Raw genomic sequence first — 16,405 nt, 5'->3', positions numbered from 1 at the left:
CCCAGCAAAAAACTAACATACGTCGTAGCGATTGATCTCTTTCTTTCTCACGATCGTATTTACATTTTATCTTCACTGATATATCATTTTCATGCGAGTCCGTAAACGTGTCCGTTAGCTGTTCCTTCCTTACTTTATTTCTATGAATCCTCGTCGTTAAACGTGGGTCGCGAGTGACCAGCGATTTCTGAACTACTGAAAGTTTAGGATTATGTATCTAGTCGAACAAAAACAAAGGGAACGAAGTACTTGGAGTAATCAATTTAAACGTTAGTTAACGATCAATTAAGATGATTGAGACGAGGGCGAGGAACGAACGAGTAAAGGGGATGAAAATAAAATGTTTGAATGAAGAGTGGGGGGGAAAAAACAAGATATTTGATTATCTGTCTGTCTGTTTGTCTGTCTGTCTGTCTGTCCGTTTGTCCGTTTGTCTGTCCCCGTCTTACTGTCTTCTCTTTATTATTGTCTCCGTGTTGTAAAAGTTGTAAGTAAAACGCTGACGAAAAAAAAAATACTAGCATACCCTAATGATGAAAAAGAAAGGGAAAAAAAAAACAAGAAAAAAAATCGTTGAATGACAATACGTGTTTACAAGATAAATTAAATTGTCGTGGGTATTGTCGCCCGATGCCGGACAAACTTTTTACACGCCCGTTTCACTAGGAATTTAACTTTAGTCGCGTTTTTCTATTTAACGGGCGTCTAAAGGATACGCAGGGACGAGATTGTGCAATACGTCATTATATGTTAGATGGACTTAACGTCGACGAGTTGGGAATAGCGTTGTGCTCGAGGGATACGAGATGAGCGCGACAGAGCTTCGCGGAAAAAGAATTAAAGAAAAAAGCTGTTTCTTTTATTTTATTAGAGGCGAAAATTAAGGTATTGCGTCAGGGGTGGGCGGTTGGGATTTAAAAATGTTTACGAGGACTTGCGTGTGTTTAACTGTTCTTTCTTAATACGCAACCTCGTAAATGCTACTGTATTTAGTTAATGCTGTAAAACTAATTTTCGTGACGCGCGGCATTCTCTCCGTAACTTTTAAAACGTTTCCGTTTCTTGCCGCTAGGTTCGCTCGATTTCCCGGAATAACGGCCACTTCCGGGCATCTTCGATACTATTCGGCTATCTTCGTGTTCCGACTATCAACGAGTACGAATCGCGGAAAATATTGTAATAATTATCGAAAAACTTTACGCGATTTGTATAGGCGCGTTATTATTTGGAAAAAATAAATAAATAAATTAGATTCCTCGAAGAGGACAATTAGGTTTTTCTGAAGAAAAAAAAAATGATCGTACCTTCAGGCTCTTTTCGTGGTAATGTTAACGAAAAGAAATGTTGATAGGCTGGATTAAAGGGCCAATAAAAATTGAAAAAAAGAAAAGAGTTTCCGCGTTTCCTGTACACAAGGGGTGTGTTCCATGCGTTACAAAGGAATTATATAGTTGTTAGGGCTGAGTCGGTTCTTTCGTTCAATCCTCCTCTCCTTGCTTCTTTATATATATATTTTTTTTATTTTTCTTTATCTTTAATGCCTATATTTTGAGTTCTTTGCATCCATAACACGCATTGGTTTCCTCAATATTCTCGCAAAGAGAAAGAAAAAGAGAATCAGAGAGAGAGGGAAAAAAAGATTAAGAGTCATACACACACGCATCTCCCCATTGCCCCCCACCAAAATATAGCTACAACGCTGCTTGTGAATCTCCGCAGAAGAAGAGTGGGAACGTGAATTGGAAGCTGAACTGAAGGATTTCGAGGTGGTACCGGGGCAGATAAAGAGCGCCGGGACGACGAGCGACGCGACGCCTGGAAAGGAAGATTGGGAAGAGCAAATCGACGAGCTGCTACAGGAGGACGAAGACCTGAAGTGAGCCAGGAGATACGCTGAGGTGCGAAAGTCACTCGATTTACCTGAATAAAGGGGAAAAAAGGAAATTACAGAGCCACAAGATCAAAGCTTGATTCACTGACGACAGTCGCGCCTCGTGGAACATTATTGTGTCTTCTGTGTGGATCGCGTGGATCTATTACGTGATCGTCCGATCATCCTCATAATCGGGATAGACTTACTAGTTGTTTAAAGAGTTCATTCGCGCGATTGTAAACGACGCTTGTGGATGTCGGTTATGTCGGTTTTCTTTTTTTCTATGCTTCCTTACCAGTGGGATGAACGACTTGAATTCGTTTGAAAAATTTCCTTAAATAAAAATAGCATTTTTGTCTTGGAGAAAGTCACAGAAAAATCATTAGGATATTCTACGCCACGATTCTGAATGACTCGGAACTTAGTAGTTTTCGAGGAACTGCGTATGCTGGAAATAAAAATAAAGTCGTCCATCGCTCTAGTAAGAATCAGTCAATCGTCCAGCGAATTTTCAATGGAGCGTCAGTAGTTTTAAAACATCGATTTTCTATCAACGACAAGAACACATCCACCCACTTATTCACGCTTCGTCGTTGAGCAGAAAGTCTCTGCAAGACCCGATGAGTTCGCTATGGCTCTCCGACTGTCCTCATCGAGGATTAATTAACCCCACCGGATATTGACTACAACGGCACCTTTGACGACGATGCCTTTTCGAATTATCGATCGCACAATATTGCAAGGCGTCGCGCGTCTTACGTCGCCTACCGACTTGTCAGTCGGACGCGAATAGCGAATGCGAGACTCGCAGTTCTTACTTGCGTAAATAGGACGCTCGAGAATGAGGCACGCGGACAAGAGAGGGTATGAAGAGCGACTGAAATCGTTTACCTGTCTAGATAAATGTAAGAACTTGTACGACCTAACCTAACCTAACCTATCCATGAATTAATAATTCTGTCAAGTATCAAGCGTCGGGGCACGCGAGGCGTACGACAGTCGTTATGTAAATTCAATGTCTCTTGAACTTATGAGAAAGATAAAATCCCATGTCTGCAAGTCTCTCATATATCTCTTACGAGCATTTTCCTCTGTAAATTGCACTCTCAAAAATTCTAATGAATTCGAGTCGGCAGTTTCCATAAAGACGTTAAACTCACATAACCTATGACTTAGAGCCAGCCTGACGACGAACATTGACGTTACGAACCATCTTCGTGACAAAAGTCACGTGGCTTAAGGCCATTTAATCTCTTGGACGATTTGTAATTAACGTAATCAGAGGGGGTCACGTACCCAGTCGCGCAATTTGTGTACAGTATGCTGCTTAATAGTCCGAAAGGTTTTTGTCGTTGCCACGGGCGACAAGAACAATTGTTTTCTGTTTTGTACCGCCTTTCTGCGAAATTACTCATTGTTCTAGACTGGTGTGTCTTATGCTATTTGAATTCTTGATTTTACTTTACTTGTATATTGTGTGGTCTCGGGTTATTGGTTTTCATTGTACGGCAGAATGACATGCTGACTTGTAGATACGATAGGGAGGGGAATGATAGCTTTTGTTGAGGGATGAATAATTATTTCACTCTCATCCAATGGAGTAACGAGCAGCCGTTGTAATAGACTCCTTGCGTTTTGAAAATGAAGCGTTTGTACATTACACTTGTTCATAACGATCCTTGATGCTCTTGTAAAGATTTTCATTCGCGTTTATAGCCGGGTAGGACGGGATAATTGTTTTCGGACAATTATTCGTGGCCTAAGTCTGTATGGAACTGTAGTGATATCGATTAGCGTATTGTTTAATATAAACAGAGACATTCCAATTGCTGGAATTATGCGTTGATTATAATGGGGCGACATTATGTTCTTTATGCTCGGTGCCATTGGCCATGTGTCATTGATTGGCAATTTTTTGATGTTGAGACTAGCAATATATGCCGACGGAATGCGCGGTGCAATTCGGCTAAACCGAATATAAATATCTTAATGAATTATGGAATAACGACATCCTAAGATGCGATGCATTCACTCATTAAAAACAAAAAATATGAACATACACCCGATACTTATATATACATATATAAATATATATATATGTTGTTGACTCCATTGAAAGTATGATAATATATTATAACTATTAATGAGAATATTATAATGACGCAGCATTAAATTTAAAACTATTAAGAAATTAATGATATAATTGCGATAATGTAACAATAAAGGTCGTTGTACCTCATGAGAAATAAAAGCCGAGTACTCAGATGCTAACATTCCCGGTTATCCTAATTATTAGACTATACATGTACATATTTATATATATTCTATGTGGTACGTTTATGGGATATTGGAATATATGTATGCACTTTATCGAGCACTCGTAAGGGGTGACAGGTGTTTATGATGGAATTGGATTTTCAAAATTCCTTCTTCAGGTTATTCAGTGAATAAATCGTCGTAACGGTAGTAATGGTGTTTTATTGAAACTTATTTTACTGACGATAATTTCATTTATTCATTCGCTTAAGAAACATAAGGTTACATTGCCAAAGCTAATGACAATACACCGTACAGTGTTCACGTTATACGCGGATACGTTTAGCATCGACTTAAACGGGTACGGCCATTTTAACTTGCTATTTTTTCTATCACGAGAACATTTGTTTATGCACGGGGAGCAAGGCTTTGAAGATCGGCGATGCACTGCTGGAGATTGGCTTTCTCTTGTTCGGGGGTGATGGACTTCAGCACGTTGGAGATGATCCATTGAACCATTTGCTTCTGGGCCAGTCTGCGCTCAACAGCCTGAATATTCACTTGATAGTCCAGACGTTTCTTGACCTGTACGAACAGAGTTTTAGTTTTTCTTCTTTGAAAGTAATAAGTAGGAAACTGGCAAGTCGATAGTTTTTGAGGTGACCCTTTTGTTTTCTTAACCAATATAATTTAGTACTGAGGTGTAATGAACATGTTACCTCGTTGTAAACAGTTGCAAGACGTTCTCTGTATGTGGCCTCTAACTGCATGACAATATTCTCTTTCTTAGCCTGGATCAACAATTTCTGACCGTCTGCTCTCCATTGCTCTTTCTTTTCGTTTTCAATGCACTCCTCAAGACTCTTCATATTTTCTGTTCTTGATGACTCCCAATCTCCTTCATACTTATCTATTTGTTTATCAAGGGCTGCTGCGACCGTAGGACCAAGCTTCTTGATTACCACGAGAGCCATAATGAAAATGGAAACACCAGTGTAATACTCGTGCTCCAATACATAGATCTCCTTAGATAACAAATAAGTTGATAGACCAATTCCAAACATGTAGGGTCCTGTCGACAAATCAATTTGATTAGATGAGTTTTCTATCATGGTCAATCTTTGTAATATGATTACTCTTTTTACCTGTGACTCCGGTCTTAGGGTAGAAGATTGTGAACCATTCTTCAGGAATAATACCATGTCGGACAGGGGAAGGCTTTTCCATACGAACAGGACGATCACCTGCTGCCGATGACATAGACTGGGCTCCACGAGCCATTATCGGCATCAGTTGTGCTATAAAAATGTATTTTTCATATAATACACATTTATTCTTAATACTGCACAAGCAGACGAGTATTGCAGCAACAAGGTCGCAGAAAACAAAATCATTCATGGCCGCCTTCATTCGATACAGTGAACACTGTATAATCATTTGAATCGATAAACAGTAACTTAAACATTAATTGAATTATATTATTCTGATAATAAATAAGCGAGTTGTGTAAATTAATGCTTAAAAAATCATACAAATTTTGCATTACATAATGGCAGAAAAATACACCGTGTTCGTGCACCAATTCACACGGAGTTCGTACAGTGATAATAAATAATTCTACAAGAATACACTATTTTTACAACAATTGCCTTTTTATTATAATAAAAGTATTATTTCATAAAAGTCAATTACCATTGCGGAGAGCTAGTCTCGACAACATCTTGTCTGGAATTCACTTGCCAGCCCTTCTGGGAGGAATATGGCCGAAACTGGCCGAAGTCAGCTGTGACCAATACTCTGATTATTTATTCCCTAGTTTATTAAATTTCTATATCACATGTTTCGTTTGGAGCATGTTTAATGTGTTCTCACTGATAAAATCATTCTATAAAAAATTAATAAGCGATATAAACTTTGTATGAAATTGTTACGTGTAACGAATAGTGATTTTACAATCAAAATTATATATCTTCAAAATAATTAGTCTAAAAAAATCACTTGCAACAATAAAGCAAAGATGCTTCATGCTTATCAATAATAAATCATCTGTAATTCTAATTGCCAATAATTTACTTTCATTAGCCACATTTATTGTAGTAAGTATTCAAAAAATAGACTTTTATCTTTGGTTATTGGTATCCCTAGCAATATTGACTACTAAAATGAAAAATAATTCCAAGGTTTCTTTCAAAATCATTTATCTCTATCACATTTACAAAGATAATTCACGTTTTTCTAGTATCTGTTGAAATACTACTTATATAAGGTGTCAATAAATTTTGCGGAAACTCTTGTACTGATTTGGCAGTAACAGGATAAAAGCTGATAAAAGCTGTCATCATAGCCGAACGGATCTGTTATTTCTACCTATATTGCAAACTCTCAGTAGCGCAACACGTAAAAGACTTGTAATTAAACGTTTGATTTTTTTCCAAATTTCTATAAAAATATGGGTATGTTATGGTGTTGTTTTCCCTGTCCTTCATCGTATGAAGATTTAACACCTGATCCAGTAAGATAATGAGTTTCTTCACCTTGATTACGTTTTTAAACGTCTCCTGTATATTGGAAATTAAATATTTGTATATCTATATATACTCTTACAATAACAAAACTTTCCATTCTAATATATTTGCCTGTTTAATAAAAGGCATTTTACATATAATAAATATAGTGAGAGATTATTTAGGAAATGTTAATATTTTGCTTGTAATGATTTTCAGGAAACAAGACGTAGACAAGTTGTTGAAGCTGCAGAAAAGAGACGTATTGAGGAAGAGCGAAGAGGAATAGGGAATCTTGAAGCTGTTAGAGTACAACAGCAATTGGATGAAGAACGTGCGAGACGTAGGGCAGAAGATCTTAATATTGATCCACAGACAGGAATGAAGGTAATTTAGATCAAGGGAGATTCCCTGTTGATTAAAAATATAATTGATCTCTTATTTTTCTTTCAGTGGCAAGTGAATTAATCGACTGGTAGGAACAATTGGATATCTGTCAAAGATGTCGGAACTGATTTTAAAGTATTTTTGATCTGTAACTCATTTGTGATATATCAATTACATAATATACTTGATATAAGCACACTTTGTCGGAAGTATAAAATGTTTATTAAAGAATCGAATGCGCATGAACATTTATAAGCGCTATTCAAATTAGACTATCTTATGTACATATAGAAAATACAGTATTTGGGAATGTTTTTAACTATTATATTCCATCTATGAGTAAAATGTCTTAAAGAGGCCATCCTTCATAATTTTCATTTCAAGCGTCTCGTGGATTTCGCATTTAACTTATGGATTGACTATGTGTATTCGATTGAGAAATTCATTGATTTACATTTTTATGATATAAGCAAACACGCAATGGACCATATCTTGTATTAGTCAAATACTAGTTTTTTTCGATGCGCTCTGCTGTATGAGATAATTTCCTATTAAATATTAATAACAATTTTATGAAACACAATTCGTACTTTGTTAAGTACCCTATTTAGTAATACATTGACAAGGTTAAACCTCACACTTGACACAGTATTCATCAGGACTTTAATCATTTGGCAGTGTATCAATAAAAGTTATTTTGAATTTAAAAATATTAAAAAAGTAATTGATTCTAATGTCAAAGCTCGCGTATAAATAACATTTATAATAAAACAAATGTGATTACAGAAAAACAATTGGAATAGTAAAAGCAGTGTAACAAACAAATAATTTAAAATACCACGTACAGTAGTCCCGTCATAAAGAGTAATCTTTGATTAATACTAGTAATGGTAAGAATAATCAAAATGCGACCAAAAGCCTCATATTAATTCTTAAAATAAATATTTGGACGAAGTTACAGAATTTTCTTCTAAAAGGAAAGTAAAATAGTAAACAGCAGTTCGCGTCGTTATAAAATGACTAAAGACGATTCGTATATCCAATCTTGAACACTTATCAATAATTCTTAAAGCCAATTGTTTAGTAACGGTATCTAAGTCGTCTTTCTTGCTAAATAGACGCATAGAGATACAATACTTTGAAAAATGAAACCCAGCAGAATAAAGCTGTAAAGGCAGTAGCAATATCCGCTTAGTTTCTTTGAGCATTTCTATGTCCCACATTCGAGATCTACATATCCAAATCTATCGTATAAAGCTAATATATCCTATATCCAAGATACCTACTCTGCAACAGGATTCACTGAACAATCTAAAACCCGTCCAGGAGATTCAGGCTGGACCAATAATACTTTTCATTACCACGCAAGGGCCAGCACGTCCAGTTTTCAAAGGCGCCAGCTTAAAACATAATATTGCTATTATTTTACAAATTTACTCTTTTATGATTAAACTGAACTTACCTGCTGCCACTCATCAAGATAAGGATCATAAGCTTCGACGAGAGTAAGATATTGTTGACCATCGTACCCACCGATAGCTAGTAAACGATCACCTAATAAACAGACTCCAACAGCATCTCGAGCAACACTCATTGGCGCTACCATGGTCCATTTATCAATTTTTGGATCATATCTGGAAGATCATTTAATATGATAATCCATTAAAATTGAATTAAATTATACAAGAAATAACCCAGAACAACTTACCTTTCCACACAATCAAATCTACTGGCACTTGGATTACTAGCTGGTGCATCGTGACCTCCAAGAGCATAAAGATATCCATTCAAAACACCTACTCCAACACCACCACGTCTTTTCGCCATGGAAGCACAAGGAGTCCACTTATTCGTATGTGGATCGTAACACTCAACTGTGTTTAAGCAAGAACTTAAATCTCTTCCGCCGACTGCATAAAGTCTGCAATCATGCACAGGAGTAATTGTTTCATACAGAGGAATTGGTAGCTTTAAAAATCTTGTTGAACGAAATCAATGCGTTTTCTTACTTGTTATTTAGCGCAGCCACCCCAACGGTCGATCTTTGCGCGGACATTGGAGAAATATAGCTCCACTGTCGTGTTAGAGGATCCCATCTTTCGACGGTGTTTAAAAAGCTCCAGCCGTCGTGACCACCTACGGCATAAAGGGGTCCTCCTAATACTGCTACTCCTAAACCGTGTCTATGAATAATCATTGGCGGCAAGGTGCTCCAGGTCAATGAGATAAAATCGAAACATTCTACAGTGTTAAGAGTCTTCAGCCCATCACGACCACCAGCGACAACTAATTTTTTCTCAACAACAGCTGCACCAAATTGAAGCCTCCTGCCACTCATACTAGCCAAATACTTCCAAGAGTTATCACGTAATGAATATGAATCTATAGACGTAGCACCTGTGAAGAATATACATGTATGATTTGTTGATCTTGCTAATTGAGTTAGCAAAGGTTATAAATAAAGATACCTTTGTTCGCATCCATTCCTCCAACAGCTAACAACTGTCCTACTGTTGCTTTTCTAGGCCTGGTGCGACCTGAACTTAAAATTGGTTTGCGCTCTGGCAAAAGGTGATACATCAAAGCCTCTATTACTAGATCTTTTGCAGCTCTTTGATCTTGAAAGATTTCATTATTCTTTATATGATCCGCTATGAACTGTTTTGAAGTAAATGTATAATGTAATATCTGTTTTGTCTTATTAGTAAATATTTTATTCACTTACGGCAGGTGAGAGCAATGGCAATTTGACTAAACCTAATAATTTACTTGCATCCTTGCTTCTATTTTCTGGATCATGCTCGAGCCATGTTATTAAAGCCTAAGAATAATAATAAACGTTTAATTACATACTTCAAATATAGTAGCTAATCATTGATAAAATATGTCATACTTGAAATATCGTTTCTTCCGATGGAACATTTAGGTCTTCCGATTCTAATAATTTAGCAACCTCGTTGGCAGTGAGTAAGAGAAATTCCTGATTCCTCATTACTTCCATAAAATGTTCTGTAGTATAAGCATGTGCTACACTCAATAAATGAGCACATCCTTGTGTATCAGCGAACATTCGTATTCCTAGACAATTGCTTGGATGAAGCTGCTGTATAAGAAACTGACAGCAAGCCTTGACAACTGGATTTAATTGTAAAAGACATGCAGTTGCCAGAAGAGTTTCCACACTATCCTCTCTCAATTCTATGCATCCTAAAGAATGAAAAATATTTGTGATGCTAGACAAATGAATCAGCCAATAAAGTCACAGAGGGTATTTAATTACCTGTATAACAATATCGAACCAAGGCCCACAAAGCATCACCATCAACTTCCATCAATTCCACTTCAGTCTGACCAGATTCTCTCAAGGAACTAGTAAACATAGCAGCAAAGTACTCCGAACCAGCACTGAGAACCAGCCGATGAGCTGGAAAACGTCTATCTCCTGTTGGCATACAAAGATTCCTCATATTTCTCATTACATAAAACCACATAAACATAACAAAATATGTATAAAAAGTCACGTAGATCATACAGCTGAGTAATTATTTATAAAGAAGACATTGCTCCCACCTGCAATCAGTGTAACATCCGTCAGTTGCTCTTTGTACAAATATTCCTCCATAACTTTGAGACTGTTCTCAGCATGTTTAGGCACCCGAAAGTTTTCGTCCTGCGAATTAGAAACATTCGAAACCATACTGGAAATGCTGTGCTCGCTCGTAGATGCTTCTCTTTGAGGAAAACATATTCCCTGCTCGCCTTTGTTCGTTCTTGCACTCGGCATCGTCGTATTTTAATATTAAAAATATAACGGCCTGTTTCGCGACTGCTATTGTAGAAAGAGAGCACACCTATCTACTTGTACTTAACGTTAACTTTTCTCTCTTCCTGTACAATCACTCGACAATATTTTCATTGTTCAATCAACCCTATTTCTCACACTCCGGTAGCTTCTTTCATTTGACAGATCCTATATAAACAATGCACTTGTTGGTAGCGCAGCAAAATCCCACTCAAGTTTATTGGTCACTTTTTACGCAGGCTCAATGGCTGATCTCGCGCGTAACTTCCAGGTTGCTTAAATTCTACACGCAGTAAATTTTTTTATATGAGTTTTAACAACCGAAGACAAAGTGTTATTGCAATATGTTGTTTGACAACATATGTACTTAAATACCTTTAGAAATTCCGTAGGCAGCGTTGAAGGTTGGTGAGACTAATTAAAAATTCTAATTTCTACTGTGTCTATTGATTTCTTTTTATTTTTCTCTAATTAATCCACTTTAATATGCAACTCATGTGCAATGCATTTCCTTAGTGATATGAAGCATAAAGTTGGTGCAGCATTTGCTACGCATTGTCTCGAATATTAATTGTGATTTATTAGAGGTGATCGTGGGGATTAATAAAGACTGACAAAAATATTTGTTGTATTTTATATATATACAATATAAATACATGGATTTTTACAGCTGTCTATTCCTTTGGCACACTTATTATCAACTTCACTTATTTTACATGTTTATACTTTGTCACGATTTATCATACACAGTACAGTTTTCTTGGGGACTTCTAGTATACTACAAACATGTATCGACAGAATAGTATTCTGTCTTATTTGAAAATATTTTTTCATCGATATATAGCCCTATTTCACATATGCAATGCAATACTTTTGCTTATTCGCATAGACTTAATAATTGATTATACATGGGATAATATTTTTCATTAATATTTTATCTTAAAGCATTATAAGACTATTTATAATAAATAAAAAAAATCTATACTATGAACGTTACCAATGAGGAATACTATGAATACATCCATGCATTATGCAAATAACATGATTCGGAGGGTGCACAGATTTATATTGGAATTTTTATAAATTTTTAGTGGCTCATTTATTCTCTATAATACAAATTATCTTTATCGTTTTCCGTTTGTTGCAATGAGCAAGAATTTAGCTAATCATATAGATCATACAATAATTGTTGTGAAAACATTGAACACATGTAGCGAAGACTGCTAATATTAAAAATTTATAATTATTACCTTGCATAAAAATTCAAGACACAAGCAAAACAGTTCGTTTTTCAATGACAATGAATGAAATCATGCATGTTTAGTGAATGGTAGATAAGTACAAATTCTAGAACATTTTGTGCTAGCGACAAACTTCAGTAAGAGTATTTCCAGTATTCCTAATATTATATGAATTTATCAATATTATATATAGAACAAATAATAATGAATAAAGTTGACCCAGCCGCTCGCACATAGACTTCCACAAATGAAAGTAGCACTATCAGTTTTATCACACTGTATTGAATCCATTATGAACTTTAAAACTCACATCCTTCATAGAATCTTAAGGATCAACATGATATTATGAGGACGAATAATCTATAAAGATACCAATAACGGTATAACATAATATCACGAACACAAAATAAGGATACAACGTTACGTCATATTCAAAGGGTAGTTTCTAATATTGCCCCATAATTTCTAACAACTGATCCGTGCTTCTTTAATGGTCTATACACAGATGGCCCCGCCACAGACCTGTTCAGATTTGGTGCTGCATGCGCTGTTTGAGGTATCGAATGAACTGTAGGGCCTTTTTCGACAACAAAAAAACTTATCAAAGAGCTCAGAAAAGTCACTGGATCCAGATTCCTCCATGTAAATCCCACTAGAAGCTTCATCGGTACAGACAGCAACAAATGCTTGCAAATCATTCTTTGGAAAGCCATCGCGATAATACAATTTTATCGTATCGTAAGCGTCCATTATTACAGATATGAATAAACTAAGGACAACGTAAATGTAAAGTGAAATGAAGGAATACAAATATAATCTTGAATACCACCACAGCATGGGAGACTTAAAGGACGTGATAGAAAAGGTGGCGAACATGTCGTCACCATTGATAAGAGCAAACAGACATTCAGAAGTCGTAGCAAGAGATCTAAATTTCATGTGATATGGTCCAAGAATTAACCAACCGCAGAATGTGAAACCCGCATAAATGAGAATAGCACATATTAAAAATCTCGCGACTTTTGGTGCTGCTTTTTTCAAAGTTAAAATAACGACGTTGTAGGTTTTGAAAAATCCAAGGTATCGTAAAACGCCGAACCACACTAAAAGATTTCCCGTGCCAAGGAACATACTGCAAATATTCCATTGGTCGCTACTGAATTGCTTTCTTTCAATCTGTTCCTTAATAGCCGAACCGAAGATAATTAGAATATCATTAATTATTATCATAATATACCAGAAATTTAAAAATTCTAATTTTCCTTCGAAACTGAGAATCTTGCCGTAAGTTTTTTTAAAGAACTCCATTGTCTCGAACTTGAGTAATTGTGCTCTATAAATTGCTCTCGAGCACAAGATAAGAGAAATCGAACAGATTAGTATGACGAATACATTTAAGATTGTACGCAGGGCTGATTCAATTTGATTGTCAGTAATATATTGGGTGTCTCCTTTACACTGGAGTCTATGAGGCTCGGCATCCAAAGAAAGAAGCATCTGCCCGTCATGATCTCGGTTATCAAAATCAATCGTAATATTGAACTGATAACAGTCTGGCGGAGTTATTGGGCCAGCGGCCTTTAAATTCACAGTTTTCACTGCAAAGTTCAAATTTGCCCGAACAAGTGCAGTAAAGTTTATTTCAATATTTTTCTCCTTTAAGAACACTTCCGACGTAAATCCATTATTGAATTTATGAGGTATTTCTATGCAGGTTTCATTGATTTCATTATTGAAAACGTAACTTTCGTTAAAGCCAAATATAATACCTTCCTTGTAATGATATAAGCATAGTTCTATAGGAACTACCGAATTATCTTCAGCGACGTATGAATAAGGCCCGATAGCGTTATCAAGATCGTAGTAACCATCCAAAGCATGATCAATAGTATCGTAAAACTCATCCTTCTTGTAAAGTGCAAGTGGACCAGTTGCTGGAGGGTATGCCGGTACCTGAGAAAGAGATTATATGTTATTTGCTAGACTATCAACACGAAATAATGTAGCATCAATGACTTCTAATAACCTGAGACAATTTTATTATATTTATGATACTGAAATGAGACTATATTTTCTTTGAGTGATAAATCTATTTAATTATAAAAAGTCAGGCTAATCAGTGTTATATTTATACCCAGCAAAATCAAATAATTATAAGACAGACTAAACAATGGAACATGAATAATAACATAGATAATGCTCTTAGTTATTATTTTACTGCGCAGCAGAGCAGTATACTATTTTAACAATTCAATATCTAATATATCTATAACTGTATTAGCATTAAAAAAGACAATATACCTCCTGCGTGGCATCCCATCCTCTTAGAAACAGATGAGAAAACGCAATCCGATTATCCCAAGCGTAATTTACGTGCGTATAATTATTATGCGCAAACAAACAAAGCTGGACCGTAACAAGCACTATCTTGATCACTTGGACAATAAATTTATATGGAAATCTTCTCTTGGCTTGCCACTTCTCTATGGGATTCATAAAGAAGAACCTAAGTCTCCGTCTCATCTTGTCTTCAGCATAGCTGGTAGCTTCATATTGATGTTGATTATGAGAGGTCGGGCTTAATATCTGCTGTCTGTAATCATGGAATATGATAGATACACTCCAACTATCCACATATGTACCCAGGATATTTCACTACCAACCTTGATTCCAATACACTGGAATCCAAAAGTTCATTTTCATCTTCATCAGCACTCTCTGGAGCCTGACTCCAGGAGTTATTTTCAAGTCTGTTAATATTATGACCAACATCTGTTCTAGTCTTTGTGTCTGTCTCTTCCATCTCTTCAACTTACTAATATATCAAAAAACTAAGGCTGTAACGTTATTGTACAGATGGCTAATCCAAGGTCCTTTCAACCAAACACTAAAATTCACTGTTTGATTCTACAGTTTCAGTTTTGATAAGGCCATTTAACAAGATATCACACGCCAGAAAGATACGTATCTGACAAATGAAGAAATGAACACAATGCTTTCATGTACGTATATACGCACTTCTAACTATTGTACTATTTGTATTTCTTCCACAGTCTGATTCAACGGCGTCACGATTAATGAGGACTGATGGGGTCCAAGTATCCAGGAAGAGGTGAACAAGGGATCCTTTCTTTGGTACCAGTTTGCACTCGTGATTATCACTGGTGACGCCAGTGTCTAGTGATGTCTAGCGATCAGTTGTGTACATCTGGCTGTAGTTGTATTCAGTTCACTGATTTGTGCTATCAGCTGGTGCGCTGTTGCTGACCATCGCATAACTTTAATGATAGTAAATTGAATATTTTCATAATAAAATATTAAAGTTATATTGGAAATACTTGCGGAGAGAACCAGAAACATGTATCTTATGTATTATTTGAACGAAAATGGAGACCGCGTGTATACGCTTAAGGTACTTCATATTAATAGTCTGAATAGTGTTGTGCTTTGTTGGTTATTACCACGTGCATAATCAATCATTGGTGGTAAATCTTCATTTTTTACAGAAAGTTGATCCAAATGGAAAACCCACACTGTCAGCACATCCCGGTGGGTTATATTTTAGAGATCTTATAATTTGAATCAGTTACTACAGTGTCTCACGAAGCAGCATGTATAATTTTTATATTAAACATTTCAGCTCGCTTCTCACCAGAAGACAAATTCTCAAGGGAACGTATTACGATCAAGAGAAGATTTGGATTGTTACTCACACAACAATCTATGCCTACATATTAAAAATTGTTTTTAATTAATTACAACATAGCATATAGCCAACTTTTTATATTGCACTGAATGTCAGAGAATTGTGAACATGGAGATCTACATAATTAAACTATTTTAATAGTACCATTCAGTTATTATTTGGATTAGAAATAATGGTTATAAATATTAATACCCCTACGCAATACCATTTGGCAATGCTACTTAGAATGGTACTTTATGAACATGTCTTTTTTGCAATTCCAACAATCTATTGACAAGTAATAAAATGAAGATGCAGATACTCATTCTAGAATATAATTCTAACTCAATAATTTTTTATAATATGTGTATAAATAACACTTGCAATTTTTCCTAGGTTTGCAATTGCCACATGCATGTGTACTTCACACAGTTATTAGTTCCATATGCATACTTGCCATATTACAATTATACTTGATTATATTCTAGTTATATTTGAGAATTCAAACAGCTATTTCAATAATATGGTTTCTTTATTAAATAATAGACCCTATTATTTGTGTCAGCAATAGAGCCTGATAATCAGGTTGACAATAGGATTTACATATTTCAGTACAATAAGTATATACACAACTGTCTTATATAGATGCAGAATATA

The 16,405-nt window shown here is 35.8% G+C and overlaps 6 protein-coding genes across 13 annotated transcripts in view; 3 read left to right on the top strand and 3 right to left on the bottom strand.

The window, feature by feature from the left end:
- The window catches only part of LOC107269807 (synapse-associated protein of 47 kDa), a 24,669-nt gene extending 20,523 nt beyond the window's left edge, over positions 1-4,146 (top strand). For 5 of the 7 annotated variants that reach the window (XM_015744067.2, XM_015744068.2, XM_015744070.2 and 2 more), the window contains one exon: positions 1,720-4,146. In XM_015744067.2, the coding sequence (XP_015599553.1) occupies positions 1,720-1,880 (161 nt within the window). In that variant the 3' untranslated portion in view covers positions 1,881-4,146. Of the gene's footprint in view, positions 1,607-1,719 lie in introns of those variants that run through there. The other 2 variants (XR_003060302.1, XR_003060301.1) reach the window with 1 other exon arrangement.
- Positions 4,147-4,363: 217 nt separating this feature from the next.
- LOC107269812 (ATP synthase subunit b, mitochondrial) lies at positions 4,364-5,977 on the bottom strand. The gene is made up of 4 exons (XM_015744079.2): positions 5,822-5,977; positions 5,275-5,427; positions 4,849-5,201; positions 4,364-4,714 (listed from the first exon to the last, which is right to left on the bottom strand). Exons 1-4 carry the CDS (start codon positions 5,847-5,849, stop codon positions 4,538-4,540), a joined length of 711 nt encoding a protein of 236 aa, XP_015599565.1. The 5' UTR covers positions 5,850-5,977; the 3' UTR covers positions 4,364-4,537.
- Positions 5,978-6,004: 27 nt separating this feature from the next.
- On the top strand, positions 6,005-7,345 carry LOC107269813 (small VCP/p97-interacting protein). Of its 2 annotated transcripts, none has more exons than XM_015744080.2 (3): positions 6,005-6,225; positions 6,853-7,020; positions 7,087-7,345. In XM_015744080.2, exons 1-3 carry the CDS (start codon positions 6,154-6,156, stop codon positions 7,099-7,101), a joined length of 255 nt encoding a protein of 84 aa, XP_015599566.1. In that variant the 5' UTR covers positions 6,005-6,153; the 3' UTR covers positions 7,102-7,345. The 2 variants fall into 2 exon arrangements, with proteins under 2 accessions (XP_015599566.1, XP_015599567.1); XM_015744081.2 differs by lacking the exon at positions 6,005-6,225 and adding an exon at positions 6,268-6,641.
- Positions 7,220-11,388, bottom strand: LOC107269805 (kelch-like protein 5). Its single transcript, XM_015744063.2, has 9 exons — positions 10,591-11,388; positions 10,301-10,462; positions 9,914-10,227; positions 9,746-9,841; positions 9,489-9,678; positions 9,030-9,417; positions 8,729-8,941; positions 8,483-8,654; positions 7,220-8,420 (listed from the first exon to the last, which is right to left on the bottom strand). Exons 1-9 carry the CDS (start codon positions 10,802-10,804, stop codon positions 8,352-8,354), a joined length of 1,818 nt encoding a protein of 605 aa, XP_015599549.1. The 5' UTR covers positions 10,805-11,388; the 3' UTR covers positions 7,220-8,351.
- Positions 11,389-11,442: 54 nt separating this feature from the next.
- LOC107269804 (mucolipin-3) lies at positions 11,443-15,153 on the bottom strand. The gene is made up of 3 exons (XM_015744062.2): positions 14,727-15,153; positions 14,365-14,656; positions 11,443-14,016 (listed from the first exon to the last, which is right to left on the bottom strand). Exons 1-3 carry the CDS (start codon positions 14,864-14,866, stop codon positions 12,559-12,561), a joined length of 1,890 nt encoding a protein of 629 aa, XP_015599548.1. The 5' UTR covers positions 14,867-15,153; the 3' UTR covers positions 11,443-12,558.
- Positions 15,126-15,912, top strand: LOC107269814 (H/ACA ribonucleoprotein complex subunit 3). The gene is made up of 3 exons (XM_015744082.2): positions 15,126-15,475; positions 15,570-15,612; positions 15,704-15,912. Exons 1-3 carry the CDS (start codon positions 15,422-15,424, stop codon positions 15,799-15,801), a joined length of 195 nt encoding a protein of 64 aa, XP_015599568.1. The 5' UTR covers positions 15,126-15,421; the 3' UTR covers positions 15,802-15,912.
- The last annotated feature ends 493 nt before the right edge of the window (positions 15,913-16,405 follow it).

The sequence above is a fragment of the Cephus cinctus genome, unplaced genomic scaffold (assembly GCF_000341935.2).
Source record: "Cephus cinctus unplaced genomic scaffold, Ccin1 Ccin1_scaffold0690, whole genome shotgun sequence".
Taxonomy (NCBI): domain Eukaryota; kingdom Metazoa; phylum Arthropoda; class Insecta; order Hymenoptera; family Cephidae; genus Cephus; species Cephus cinctus.
The sequence above is the reverse complement of the archived record's forward strand: the minus strand, read 5'-3'. Positions and strand labels throughout refer to the sequence as shown.